Raw genomic sequence first — 14727 nt, 5'->3', positions numbered from 1 at the left:
TCTGGCCGTCGGAGCCCGCGCAGAGCGGCCCTGCCCCCACCTTGCACCCTCCCAACACAGCCTGCGTCCACCCGCCCGCTCCGGAGCTGCGGCGCCCGGCCACGGGGTGGGAACAAGGAGAGACCCTCTGCACCGCATAGACGTGGCTGCTAGTGCAGCCGGGTGCATGAGCCCGCAGCTCCGCAGGCAGGGGTGGTGCAGTAGGGCGCTGGGGTGGGGCCTCGAATTTCCCCCTCTTTCCAAGTCTAGGTGAGTGCCCTCGGCCCCGCCCTGAGCCTCGCTGTCAGCCCTCAGCATCTATCACAGGGTCTATCTGCAGAGCCGGCGTTAGGGGTGCTAGAGTCAGCTGGCTGTCCTATGTTTGCTAGGCCTGAGCACCTGCTCTGCATTTTAACCTGATAGAAGGCTTCCTGGTTGTATACAGGAATACAGTGGTTTGCGTGATTGGCTGGAACACTGATGGATAGAGCTTTTCCACCATGCTGGAGAAGGAGCTAACACATCTTTATGAAGGCAAGCAGGCATAAGCAGTGATCAGTTACAAGTGAAAAGCACATCAGGATGCACTTACAGTCTTTAAAGTCCGAAGGGACCATCTGACCTCCTGCTGCATGCTTCCACTCCAAAAATAGCTGCCTAACCTGTGGCTGAGTTACTGAAATCCTCAAATCATGGTTTAAAGACTTCAAGTTATAGAGAATTTACCATTTACACTAGTTTAAAGCTGCAAGTGATCCATGGCCTGTGCTGCAAAGAAAGGTGAACCTCTGCCCCCTCCCCCCCAGCCTCTGCCATTCTGACCCAGATGAAAATTTCTTCCTGACCCTAAATATGGAAATCAGTTAGACCTTGACCCTGTGACTCACCGCAGTCACCTCCAATGGCACAGTGTACAGCTTTGCTTTGTTATGCTGGCTATACGTAAGACTTTTTATCATCTTTTCTTATATCTATGTAGGGCCCTACCAAATTCACGGTCATGAAAAATGCATCACGGACTGTGAAATCTGGTCTTTTGTGTGCTTTTACCTTATAGACTCATAGACTCCAGGACTGGAAGGGACCTCGAGAGGTCATCAAGTCCAGTCCCCTGCCCTCATGGCAGGACCAAATATTGTCTAGACCATCCCTAATAGCCATTTATCTAACCTACTCTTAAATATCTCCAGAGATGGAGATTCCACAACTTCCCTAGGCAATCTATTTCAGTGTTTAACTACCCTGACAGTTAGGAACTTTTTCCTAATGTCAACCTAAATCTCCCTTGCTGCAGTTTAAGCCCATTACTTCTTGTTCTATCATTGGAGGCTAAGGTGAACAAGTTTTTTCCCTCCTCCTGATGACACCCTTTTAGATACCTGAAAACTGCTATCATGTCCCCTCTCAGTCTTCTCTTTTCCAAACTAAACAAACCCAATTCCTTCAGCCTTCCTTCATAGGTCATGTTCTCAAGACCTTTAATCATTCTTGTTGCTCTTCTCTGGACCCTCTCCAATTTTTCCACATCTTTCTTGAAATGTGGTGCCCAGAACTGGACACAATACTCCAGCTGAGGCCTGACAAGTGCAGAGTAAAGCGGAAGAATGACTTCTCGTGTCTTGTTTACAACACACCTGTTAATGCATCCCAGAATCATGTTTGCTTTTTTTGCAACAGTATCACACTGTTGACTCATATTAAGCTTGTGGTCCACTATGACCCCTAGATCTCTTTCTGCCATATTCCTTCCTAGACAGTCTCTTCCCATTCTGTATGTGTTAAACTGATTGTTCCTTCCTAAGTGGAGCACTTTGCATTTATCTTTATTGAACTTCATCCTGTTTACCTCAGACCATTTCTCCAATTTGTCCAGATCATTTTGAATTTTGACCCTGTCCTCCAAAGCAGTTGCAATCCCTCCCAGTTTGGTATCGTCCGCAAACTTAATAAGCGTACTTTCTATGCCAACATCTAAATCGTTGATGAAGATATTGAACAGAGCCGGTCCCAAAACAGACCCCTGCGGAACCCCACTTGTTATACCTTTCCAGCAGGATTGGGAGCCATTAACAACTACTCTCTGAGTACGGTTATCCAGCCAGTTATGCACCCACCTTATAGTAGCCCCATCTAAATTGTACTTTCCTAGCTTATCTATAAGAATATCATGCGAGACTGTATCAAATGCCTTACTAAAGTCTAGGTATATCACATCCACCGCTTCTCCCTTATCCACAAGGCTCGTTATCCTATCAAAGAACGCTATCAGATTAGTTTGACACGATTTGGTCTTTACAAATCCATGCTGGCTATTCCCTATCACCTTACCACCTTCCAAGTGTTTGCAGATGATTTCTTTAATTACCTGCTCCATTATCTTCCCTGGCACAGAAGTTAAACTAACTGGTCTGTAGTTTCCTGGGTTGTTTTTATTTCCCTTTTTATAGATGGGCACTATATTTGCCCCCTTCCAGTCTTCTGGAATCTCCCCCGTCTCCCATGATTTCCCAAAGATAATAGCTAGAGGCTCAGATACCTCTTCTATTAACTCCTTGAGTATTCTAGGATGCATTTCATCAGGCCCTGGTGACTTGCAGGCATCTAACTTTTCTAAGTGATTTTTTACTTGCTCTTTTTTTATTTTATCTTCTAAACCTACCCTCTTCCCGTAAGCATTCACTATACTATATATTCACTATACTATATAGATTTCACAGGGGAGACCAGCATTTCTCAAACTGGCGGTTCTGACCCAAAAGGAAGTTGCAGGGGAGTTGCAATGTTATTTTAGGGACGATGTGGTATGGCCACTCATACTTCTGTGCTGCCTTCAGAGGTTGGTGGCTGGACAGCGGTGTCTGCTGATGGAGGGCCCAGCTCTGCAGGCAGCAGCACAAAAGTAAGGGTGGCAACAGGGCCGGCTTTAGGAAGTGCGGGGCCCAATTCAAACAGTTTTGACGGGGCCCCAGCAGGGATGACTAAAAAAAAAAAACCAAACCAAAACAACAACAAAAAACACTTGTAGAAAAACAAGTGGGGCTTGTATTCGCCGGGCAGTGCTGAGTCTTTGGTGGCACTTCGGCGGTGGGTCCTTCACTCGCTCCAGGTCTTTGGCGGCACTGAAGGACTCGCTGCCGAAGTGCCACTGAAGACCCAGAGCAAGCGAAGGACCCGCCGCCGAAGTGCCGCTGGAGACCCGAAGCACCACCAGGTGAGTAAAAATTAAAAAGGCGCCTCTAGCCAGGAAAGGGATTCTCACTGGGTGCGGGGCCCTCTTAGGCGCGGGGCCCAATTCGGGGGAATTGGTGGAATTGGCCTAAAGCCAGCCCTGGGTGGCAATATCATACCAAGCCATTCTTATTTCTGTGTTGCTGCTGGCAGTAGCTCTGCCTTCAGAGCTGGGCTCCCAGCCAGCAGCTGCCGTTTCTCAGCTGCCCAGCTCTGAAGGCAGTGCCACCACCAGCAGCAGTGCAGAAGTAAGAGTAGCAATTCAGCAAACCCTCCCCCACACAATAACCTTTGCAATCCCCCCACAACTCTTTTTGGGCCAGGACCCCTACAATTACTGTGAAATTTCAGATTTAAATAGCTGAAATCATGAAGTTTACAATTTTTAAAATCCTGTAACCATGAAATTGACCAAAATGGATCGTGAATTTGGTAGGGCCCTATGTATTAGTCTCTCTCGGAAGAGGTTTTGAGCTAACTCCGGGTCTGTCTCCACAACAAAGAAAAACCTGCAACTTAGACTTGTGGGGCTTGGGCTGCGGGCTGTTTCATTGCTGTGTAGACTTCCCAGCTTGGGCTAGAGCCGGAGCTCTAGGACCTTCCCACCACACAGAGTCCTGAGCCTGGGCACCAACCTGAGCCCAGAAGCCTACACAGCAATGGAGCAGCACGAGCCCAAGTTGGTTGATGGGGGGCCAACCGCACATGTCTAGTTGCTGTGTAGATGTACCCTCAAACCAGTTTCTTATGGTTGTGTAGTTACTTTATCTTCTGTTTTCCCCACAAACTTGATTACTTTACAATTTCTTACATAAACACAACACTAAACATTACTCTGTTAAAATGTTAAATCACAGTAGACTTCTGTCAAGTCTAAATCTGCGTTTGCTCCCAACAAACACTAACTACAAGAAAAAGTACCCTGTATATTTATATAAGCAAAAATAATGTAGATTACTGTATTACTCCTCTCCGACATCTTGTTTTAATTATGTCTATTCACAGAGAAGGAAAAACATGGCTTGCTATTTTAAAAAAAGTGAATTTGGACAAATAAGTGTTTAATGTATCACAGTAGGTAGGGAAAATATGTTAAAAATAATTCCTTGTTGAGATGCATAAGTATTTGTTCTCTGTAACCTGGTACTGTATCTTCTTTTCTATTAAATAATGTTGCAAATATGTCTATGTCACCCAATATGTTGTGCTTTACTATTAATAAAAGAGGAACTCAAGAGTTAATTCAAGTTAATAAGTTATGATAGTAACTGTAAGAAATCCCTTCACATTTTTCTGAAACACTGTAGCACATTAGATATGAGCCTGATTTAAAAACATAATTTAGGACCCTGTCCTTCCATCAGAAACATGGTAGATAGGATATATCTCATCTTTCCATGTAAAGGAAATGAGAGAATAATCACCTCATTTAAGTTGTTATATGCCACATAAATATGTTTCTGTTTGGACTTTAAGACCAAAATTATATATTAGCTAGCAAAGTACAGTTGCCATAGCTAGTAATATACAATAAATATAAAATGATATTCTAGAGGTAAGTACTTGTTTATTTTATTTTAAAAAAAATGCTGTGCAGCTTTTTGGGAGTAATATTTTTTCAAATTTAAATAACTAGTAGCTGAAAGCCCATCACAGGGATAATTCACAAACTAAAAACTATTTCCCCATGCTAATTTTTCCCCTACTGTTACTCACACCTTCTTGTCAACTGTTTGAAATGGGCCATCCTAATTATCACTACAAAAGTTAGAGTTGGTATGGCAACTCCCATTTTTTCATGTTCTCTCTCTCTCTCTCTCTCTCTCTCTCTCTTCCTACTGTATTTTCCACTGCATGCATCTGATGAAGTGGGTTTCAGCCCTCAAAAGCTTATGCCCAAATAAATACTGTATGTTAGTCTGTAAGGTGCCACAAGTACTCCTCTTTCTTTTTGCTGATACAAACTAACACGGCTACCACTCTGAAATCTGTCATAAAGCTGTGTGTAAGAAAGCCAAAACTATCTGAGAATTTAAAAATTGGATGGTAATAGACCACAAATCCTGGTCATGATTGAACCTGATGATAATCTGTGACTATGGTTTTATGGTAAGTGTGAGAGAGAGTGGGCAAATGTGTGGGTTGTGCTGGGATAGCTGTGTTGATTTGTGTGTGGGTTGTGGTGTGCTGGGAGAATTGTGTGAATTTGTGTGGGTGGCAAATGAGGATGTGTGTTTGGTGTTATTGTGTGTGCTGGTTGTGTTCTTGTGTAGGTGGTTTTGAAGAACTGTGGCAGTTGGGCCAAGTAATCCACCATCTGTGCAGTTTTCCAAACCCAGTAATGAAATTGTTATATGCAGATTAACTGTAGAGTAAGGGTGGTGATTGGGTGAGTTACCACTAATATCACAATAGTCCAGGACTCTTGGCATGCCTCACTGTAGCTGTACACCACATGGGTGTAATTCATAAAGTCAAAATATCTGAGAACTTAAAAATTGCATGTAACAGACTGCAAAACCCAGTGATGATTAAAACTGATGTTATTCTGAACAAAGGACTCTCAGCCTTGTCTGTAGCTGTTTCCATTAGTTCACATTGACTGTACAGATATTCCAAGCTTCAGAATGACCATTATATAAATATTTATGGCTTGAACATCCATTCATCCACCCAGGACCGCCGATGTGGGGGGGTGAGGCAAAGAGGGCAGGGTCACAGGGCCCACTGCTGCTGCCGCAGTAGCAGCAGCCGGGAATCCTGGCCCCTTTTAAAATCACCTGGGTAGGCTTCAGGGCTCCTACATATACAAGACTGCTCTGGGACCTGCGCTGGCACGATTGGCCAGCACTTCCGCCCCGGGCCCTGCCTCCCTAGGGACAGCCCTGGCCCAGGAATTTCTGTTGGCGGGCCTGCATCCACCTTGCCCTTGGTAAACAGGAATCTTTTCCAGCTGGATGCCATCAACTTCTGCTAAATGTAAGTTTTTCTTTTCTTTCTTAAATTAAATTTCTAGCCCTTATGGTTGCAAAGCTACTCCTCAAAACAAAAGACATGTGTAAACCATTGGAATGTAATCCTCCTGAGTCTGTAGCTGGACAGTTCAGTGCCTATACTGCTGTTCATAGCTCTAACAAACTGCAAACTCTGATAAAATAAGAGATTAATGGGGTCAGTTAAATAAGAGAAGTGTGGTCGTAGAAAGATTTCAGAGAAAAAAGAGGCACTGAGGACAACAGAGAAAAATATGTGCTATAATTTATCATAGGAAAGAGAAAAGCAAAAGTGGACATGGTAACTGAATTCTCCTTTTACCCCTAGAGATTCTTACTATTGATAACATGTCTTACAGTAGTGCTGAGGTACCAACAGAATTGGGCCCCTATTGTGCTAGGTGCTGTACAAATACATAGTAGGAGACAGGCTCTTCCCTGAAAATCTAATGAAAGAAAACATTCAAAGAAAATGGATATAACACAGGATAAGGGGAACAGTGACAGGAACATGAGGTCACACAGAGTAGGCAGGTGATCAGTTCAAATATTAAGCTAATTTAAAATTAAATATATGTAAATAAGAAATATTAATGATATCAATAATCCCTATGACCCACAGGCCTAGCCCTTATCAGTTGATGATTTACCATAGTTATTGTGATACAAGTGGGTCTTGAGGGGAGATTTGAAGGAGGACAGGGTAATAGCTGGTTCAGGGATTGCTTTCCATGCATGAGAAGTAAAATGGAAGAAAGTGAAAAGGTAGAAGTAGACAAATGGAAAACCAAGGCTGACGTTGTTGGAGCAAGGGGGGAGGTGATGACATAGGATAGAAGTGGGGCTACGTAAAGAGGAGAAGAGTTGTGAAGGCCCTTTGTATTTGATATGGGGGAAATGGGGAGCCAAAGGAGGGGTTCCATTTGGGGGTGATATGGCAGAATGATGACCCAAGGAAGGTAATCTTAAAATCAGTCTTTTGAATTGACCTGTATAGATGGGGAGATGTATGTGACAGGAAGGCCAGAGAGCAGGGCTGCCCGGGGGGGGGGGGGGCAAATGGGGCAATTTGCCCCGGGCCCCTGGCCCCACGAGAGTTTTACAGGGCCTCTGGAGCGGGGTCCTTCACTGTGCCGGGTCTTCAGGGGTAATTCAGCGGTGGGGGCCCTCTGCCTCAGGTCTTTGGGGCACTTCGGCGGTGGGTCTCGAAGTGGAAGGACCCCCCACCGCTGAAGCGGGGGCCCCCGCTGCCAAAGACCCCAGGCCCCCTGAATCCTCTGGGCAGCCCTGCCAGAGAGGAGGAGGTTATAATAGTCAATATGGCAGCTGATAAATGCAAGAGCTGGACAGCCTCTTTTGCTTCATGGAAAGAGAAAAAGCAGGATCCAGGAAATGTTATGGAGGAATAAGCGGCATGTTTGGTCAGGGCCTGGATGTGTGGGGATAGTGAGAATGCAAAAAGACTAAACTCAGGTTCTGGTCCTTGATAAGATATCTGAGATGAGATGTCAGACAGGACAAGTTGTGATGTTGGATAGAGTGGAGACAGGAGCTGTAAGTGATCAGTTAAGGATACAAGAGTGCATTAGATCATGTTAGAAAGGTTGTAGAAAGAATAGAGATGGGGGAAAATATTGATCTTGGTGGGACCTCCTTAGAACCATGGAGAGAGGAGAGGAGGAAGATCCACTGAACAATACACTGAAGGTTCAATCAGCAAAGTAGGGTGTAGACGAAGGGCAGATGCGCTAGAGGGGGGAAAGGGTTCGAGGAATCTTTCCTTTCTAATCCACCCATCCAGGGTTTAGCTCTAATCTACTTCCTTGTCTGTCTGTCTAGGCACTTATATGGCTCTCATCACCATAGTATCCCTGTGTTGGAGTGTGCAAGGATAGGTGGCCGCTGCCTGCAAGTTCAGTGACTCTAAAGGGGGCTGTTTCTATGTGGAGGGAGGGTGAGTCTGTGGCTCTTCCCTGGGTGCAGGCTAAACTGGCTGCATTGGAGGGCTACATCTGTTAAATAGGTGTAGAAGGATCAACCCTTCCCACACTGTCACAGGGCCAAATTCATCCCTGTGCCACTGCAGAGTCCAGTGCGGGGATCAAGAGGAAGCAGCTTGCTCCCTCTCTCCCCAATCCAGGGGCTATTTGGATCTTTTTCCAGTAGGATCCTTGCCTGAAACTCCTGTTAGTGTTAATGAAAGCTACACATGCACTTTGGGAAGGATTATGTCTTTTTTTTGAAAGTTTAGGGTTTGAGCCTGCATTTATATATTGGCAAAACTCTCTGTGAAGCCCATCTGAATTTCACCTGTGTACAGGTTGAAGGATTAGGTCTGTATTATCAAAATAAAAGTAAAAGGCTGCGATTTAGAGCTGGGTTTCATTCCTGTGTCTTAGTTTTGCAAGTATGCTGAGTTTTTAAAATAGTGACCCAGGCACCCTTTCATGAAAAACGGTGAGTCTTTTGTTGCATGTTAAGAACAAATTATGAAAGTTGAATTCATCAATTGGCCTCTTCCCCGCCCCATTACTTGGAATTTGAACAAAACACTGGCTTTTTTTTTTAAAGGAAAACCAACAGTGTTGACAATTTCTCTAAATTCTGTATGCCTAGTATTCTGTTGATTTAAATAAATTAGGAAAGAAAAATATTTTAACAGTTGAGTTGAGCTTCACTCACAGACCCTATATTAAGGATTACAGTCTCATGTGCCTTTAAGAATTTTCTTTATGAACATGTTATTAAATGTATGAACATGTTTTGATAATGTAGTGCTTAGTAATTTGTCATGATTCCTGTTCAAAATTTTAAGGTCTACTCAGGTAACCTGGGATTGAAATTTCAGAGAATATACAACAGTAAAAATATAATAGTTAATATAATAGTAGTTTTGTTATCCAAAGAGACAGTTAAAAGGTCAAATACTCACATCCAGACAGCAAATAAACATAGGACTTTGTGAAAATCCTTTTAAAGAAGGTTGTGCATAGGTATAAAATCCTGTTCAGTCTGTAATATATTTCAGTAATAAAACTGAACATAGAAATGAAAGCCTGGAAAACTACAAGGACCTTTTATGTGCACTGGCTAAGTACATGTAAACATGGATTGATTTCTGTTTTTATAGAAGTTGTGAACTTGCTCTGTTCTCTGACATTTTATAAGTAGCACAGCATATTTGTTAGAACCAAATTCTGCTCTCTGATATGCACATGCAACTCCTGGTGCACACATGTGGGAATGGAATTTGGCCCTTAGAAAGCAAATACTGTGAAATTCATGGCACTGGAGCAGAGATCTTCCTAGAATTAAATCCACTGCTGTCAGTGCACACCATCAAGAATCACCTCTGTGACTAAATTAGAACTAGAGCTGGTCAGGAAAAAAAAACAAAATTAAAATGCTGTAGATAAAAAAGGGAAGTCTCATGAAAACACTCCCTATATTTTGACAAACTCTAATGAATGCTTTGCTTAATGAAGCTAAACAACTAGTATAGCAAATCTTCGAGTCTGTTAACTTAGATTAGTGATGGCAAACCTTAACATTGTCCTTTTTTTCTCTGTAGTGTCTACAATAGTTACTGGATGCCTTAATACGTAGCTGTCATATTCCTTGCTTTGGTGGTGTGTTTGTGCTAGGCACTTACGTTTATATTTTTAAAGAATAAGGACTGAGGATGAAGGAATTCTCCTCCCCCGACCCCACTGAGTGTAGAGCAGCAGCAGGACTGCTCCATGTCTTTAATTCTAGCCTTTGCAGCACCTGCACTCCATTTGTAGTGGTGGGGCTTCCACTTGCTGAGCAGCGAGTGCTCCAGTCCTACGGTCCCACCCTGGAAGGCTTGCAGTGTTCAGGCAATAGAGATACCCCCCAGCCCCATGGTTCTAATCTCTGCACTGCTCGTTAACTGTGCGCTCCATGCACGACTGCCATTGCACACTAGTCAACACCCCTTTGCTCACTAATACAAGTCCCTTCCTTCTTGTGTTCTTTGTATGACGTAGACAGCTTCAGATAGCTCCTCCTTCCTGCTGATATTCAAACAAACCAATGATCCACATTCTACCTGGGGTAGAGGGTAACAACAATGACTTGAATCCCTAACGGTGTTGCCTGTGTTGTCTTCTCTGATCCCTAGACATCTCCCTCCTGCTCCCTAACCCAACAGAAGGCAGTGGCACCTCTCTGGGCTATGTGCTATTGGCAAGGAGTATGAGAGGAGCCAGGCAGCTGTTGTTGTGTGGTATACTCCCTTGGGAATCCCATTTGATTTTAAGCATAAAACTGCCCGAAGATTACTTACGAGACAGCCCTACCTGAATGGGAATTCTGCGTGGCCATCCATGAGAGAGGTTACAAGACAGCCTGGCTCCAAAAGGAACTGGGTGTTTTACATTAGAAATTGATGTCCTGACCTGGCTGGAAGACACTGTGGTGACTGGAGAATTACTGAAATAGTGACACCACAAGAGCCTAAGACAGAGGTTGGCAACCTTTCAGAAGTACTGTGCCGAGTCTTCATTTATTCACTCTAATTTAAGGTTTTGCATGCCAGTAATACATTTTAACATTTTTAGAAGGTCTCTTTCTATAGGTCTATAATATATAATGAAACTATTGTTGTATGTAAAGTAAATAAGGTTTTTAAAATGTTTAAGAAGCTTCATTTAAAATTAAATTAAAATGCAGAGCTCCTGTTAGCCAGGACCCGGGCAGCGTGAGTGCCACTGAAAATCAGCTTGCATGCTGTCTTCGGCATGCGTGCCGTCAGTTGCCTACCCCTGGCCTAGGAGACGGACAATTAATTAAAAGAGAGGGGTTTTAGGTGGTTTAAAACCCAGGTATTTGTGTTTTCCTTAGCATTTATTCAACTTCTCTGATCTATAACCATATCGAATAGAAGAAAGTCTTTGTGCGAGACCTCACCACCTCAATGTAGGTTTTAGAGCTCACATTAAACAAGCTCTGGGCTTTCCCAATGGTCCCATGTCTTCTAAGCAAAGCCATGGAAGACCAGGCTTGACAATTCCTAATGTTTCTTATTAGGCCCAATCTAGCAATAAAATTTGCTCCACTTTCTAAACAGAATTAATTAAATCAGTGCAACTCCTTTTTGTGGACACTTTGGAAACAGTTTAAGAAAGGCTAAACTAAACAGATGCCAACCACTCAGTTATTCTGAAATCAACCTACACAATTTCCATCAGCCATTTCCAATTTAGTTAAATCAGTCCAATTTCTGTGTGTAGACCAGCTTCAGGTAAAAAACAAGCAGCAAAGAAATCTTTAAAGGGCATGCTTTATGTGCCTCAGTAAAGAATCCCAAAAGTGCTTAAAAAAATCTTTTACAGGTTACCTTTAGGGATGTATTTAATTTCTGTTGATTTTCATAATTTATCTAAGGGCCACATTGGTTAATGCTTTCAGTTGGATCTAAGTTTACTGGAACAGATACTAATATAAGTGAATAGTGGTTAAATTAATTTTCCATGTGAGTCCCACTCTTGATACATTTGTATTTTTGGTGTAAACTGGAGTTAATTCGTTGGAAGACATCCCTGGATGTCCAAGGCAAGCTCCACTAACGTTGTGTAATTGTATCAGGTGTGGGTTGCTCGGTTTCAGTCTTTGCTAGTGTACAGATTCTAATGTCTTATTTTAAAAGGGAACAGCCAAAGCTGTGGCCTCTCTTTTTCGAAATACAAGAGATTAGGGGAAAGTGAACCTCCTGCCAAGTCCTTTCCCCCTTTCGGGCTGGGGAGACCCCCTACTCCCTGAGCCGGTCTCTGTGTTTCTCGGGGCAGCCCTTTGTGTCAGTCTGTCTCTAACACAGCTTGTCCCGCACAACGCACCGGCTTCACCCCCGCCTCTCGCCCTCCTCCTCCTCCTACCACTGCCGGCCCAAGGGAAAGGACCCTGCGGCCAATGGACTGCAGCCTCCTGAAGTTCCGCCCCCCTTCCCGCACGAGGAGCAGGTCCCCGGTTAAACACCCCCTGCCTGGGCTGCCAAGCTTGAGTGAGCGATTGTCCCCGCACAGCCTCCGAGGCAGAGCTGCCAGCCCCGAGCCGCGCTCCATGCCCCTGGCTGCTTAGGGGCCAGCTCCGGCATCCCTCTCCTCGTCCCCAGAGGCGCGGCAGGAGCCGAGAAGCGGAGCTGAGCTGGGGAAGGGGGCTGAGCTGCGCTCTCCCGCCACTGCACTAAACATGCTGAGCAAGCGCCAAGTCACCGTCCTGCTCCTGCAAGTTCTCCTGCTGTTGTGCCCGGGCTCTGGCGTCCAGCCTGCCCCGCAAGGTAAGGGGCAGCGGCCCTTCTGCAGCCGGACGCGCGAAGGGGCGGTGATAGGAATAGGTGAGGCGCTTTCCCAGCTGACTCGCCTCCGGTCGATGAGTAGTTATTCTGCTGAGGTGCATTGTCGTGCTAGACAGCAGGTGACTGGACTGGAAACATACGGCAGCAGTGATAGAAACCCCAGGATCTCTCCCCTGAGACAAAGATGGGTAAATCTCCTTGGGGATTTTAACACGTGAAAGGGGCTAAGGTAGCACAGCAGAACAGTGTCTCATTCAGAGACATGGGAATCAAAGCTGATTAACTGAATAGGTAAGCACCAGGGTCTCAGACTTTTAAAGAAAAAGGAAAGTTTCTGTAAATGGGCAATGAGATGCGTCTATGTCAGTATTGGTCTGGGATCATGTTTATCTAGATACCCAGATGTGAGGAAACCACGTGTTTTCACAGGCGTCTGTGACATGTCTCACCTCTTAGCGACATTCTGTAGGGTTATTCTTCTTATCTCCTATCTCCTAGTCCCCTCGCCTCTGGTCTTTGTTCTTCCCTCCTCTATCCCAGTACACAGGAACCCTACCTATGTGAGGACAAGTATCAGAGGGGTAGCCGTGTTAGTCTGGATCTGTAAAAGCAGCAAAGAATCCTGTGGCACCTTATAGACTAACAGATGTTATGCTCCAAAACGTCTGTTAGTCTATAAGGTGCCACAGGATTCTTTGCTGCTTTTATGTGAGGACAGTGTAACTAAAGATTAGACCTAGGTGCAGTCCTTTCTATTCCTGCTTAGTTTTATGGTGATTTACTCTAAAATACCCCAAAAGGAATGAATGTATCAGGCACAAACACTCACTCACTCAGGCACAAACGACATCCTACTTTATTGAAGGCTTGGTAAAGCAAAAGTGCCTTTAATATGTTAAGAGTTGGTGCCAACTTGAGTTGACCGCTGGGTGGTGGTGGTGGGGGGGAAGCAGAAACAAAATCTTAAGTTAGTGAAAGTTAAATTCTTCCTCAGAGAATTTGAGAAGTGATTCATTTGACTTGGTATTACTGATAAAGTTCTGGTAATGTCTGGATGCTGTGTTGTTTAATTTCACAGTAACCTCTACTTGTATTTATCCACCTGTTTGCACATTTTGATTTGAACACTAACCTTGTAACTGAGAGATGTGATTGCTTCAGGGGAAATTCTTCCATAAGTTTGGAAAGAGGCTGTGTTTAAACTTTGTAAAGTAGCATACTCTCTGCAACCGCTTACAATTACGGTGTGTTTGCTTTTGAGGCAAAAAGATGGCATTCTCTGGAAATTATGGTTGAGATTTTCAGAATGTAGACACACATCTTCCTTTGGACAGCTTTAAAAATCAGAATCTTTAACTTTTATTGACTTATTTTTATTCGGTATTACTTTAAAAAAAAGTCTGTTTTGTAGACAAACAGTACATGTGCCAGGTTCCAAAGGCTGAAGTAGCATTTTGTATTAAATAGGCTTTCAATATCCAAGTATACATTTTAGAGTAAGTATGCATTGCTTCTTCTATTTCCTACAGATTCTCTTCTACAGCTAATATAAGAATCTGGGCAGGGGGTGTCTCTCTTCCTTAGACTGCACTACGTGACCATTTTATGATGATTCCATTTTATATATACGATGTTTACTAACTGGTCCAGTGTGGTTCAGTTGATAGAGCTCTTACCTCAGAGCCAGAAGAACAATGATTCAAGTTCTCTCCCAAGACCTGTATATAGACCAAATGTTGATATTGTGTGTACCACACTATGAGAGATGCTGCCTTTGTATATTATAAGATGTTCGAGAAGTGGAGTGAGGTTTGGTAACTGCAGCAGATGATTAGGAGTTAGAACTCCTAGTTGGATTTTGTTCCCAACTCCTTGTGTGAACTTGGGGAAGTCACTTACCTGCTTTGTTTCTTAGTACTGGTCTGCACTATAAAATTAGATCTATATAAGTCACCTTGTGTCCATCTGTTTGTTCATGTGTCCATGCTTACATTTGTCTCCGGCCAATGTAAGTGCCCTGTTCCGGCAATGCAGTAAACCCACCTCCCTGAACAGTTGCTACTGAGGTTGACACAGTGCGAGTGTAAACGCTGCATGGCCTGTGTTGACCCTAACAGTCCTCCAGCAGCTGTCCCACAATTCCCCATTCTCCGTGACAGTGACCGCTGGGGTCACAATTTTAAAGTCCTCTGCCCTGAGAGATCACAGAGA

At 44.0% G+C, this 14727-nt stretch overlaps 2 protein-coding genes across 2 annotated transcripts in view; both read left to right on the top strand.

Moving 5' to 3' along the window:
* LOC127047924 (cardiomyopathy-associated protein 5-like) overlaps positions 1 to 14727 on the top strand; it is a 478816-nt gene that overhangs the window by 145519 nt on the left and 318570 nt on the right. The window lies entirely within an intron of this gene.
* THBS4 (thrombospondin 4) overlaps positions 12233 to 14727 on the top strand; it is a 67717-nt gene continuing 65222 nt past the window's right edge. The window contains exon 1 of the mRNA XM_050946904.1: positions 12233 to 12498. Coding sequence (XP_050802861.1) covers positions 12411 to 12498 — 88 coding nt within the window. The 5' untranslated portion in view covers positions 12233 to 12410. The remainder of the gene's footprint in view (positions 12499 to 14727) is intronic.

This window comes from Gopherus flavomarginatus, chromosome 3, assembly GCF_025201925.1.
Source record: "Gopherus flavomarginatus isolate rGopFla2 chromosome 3, rGopFla2.mat.asm, whole genome shotgun sequence".
Classification (NCBI taxonomy): domain Eukaryota; kingdom Metazoa; phylum Chordata; order Testudines; family Testudinidae; genus Gopherus; species Gopherus flavomarginatus.
Note: the sequence above shows the minus strand (reverse complement) of the source record. Positions and strands in the feature narration are given on the sequence as shown.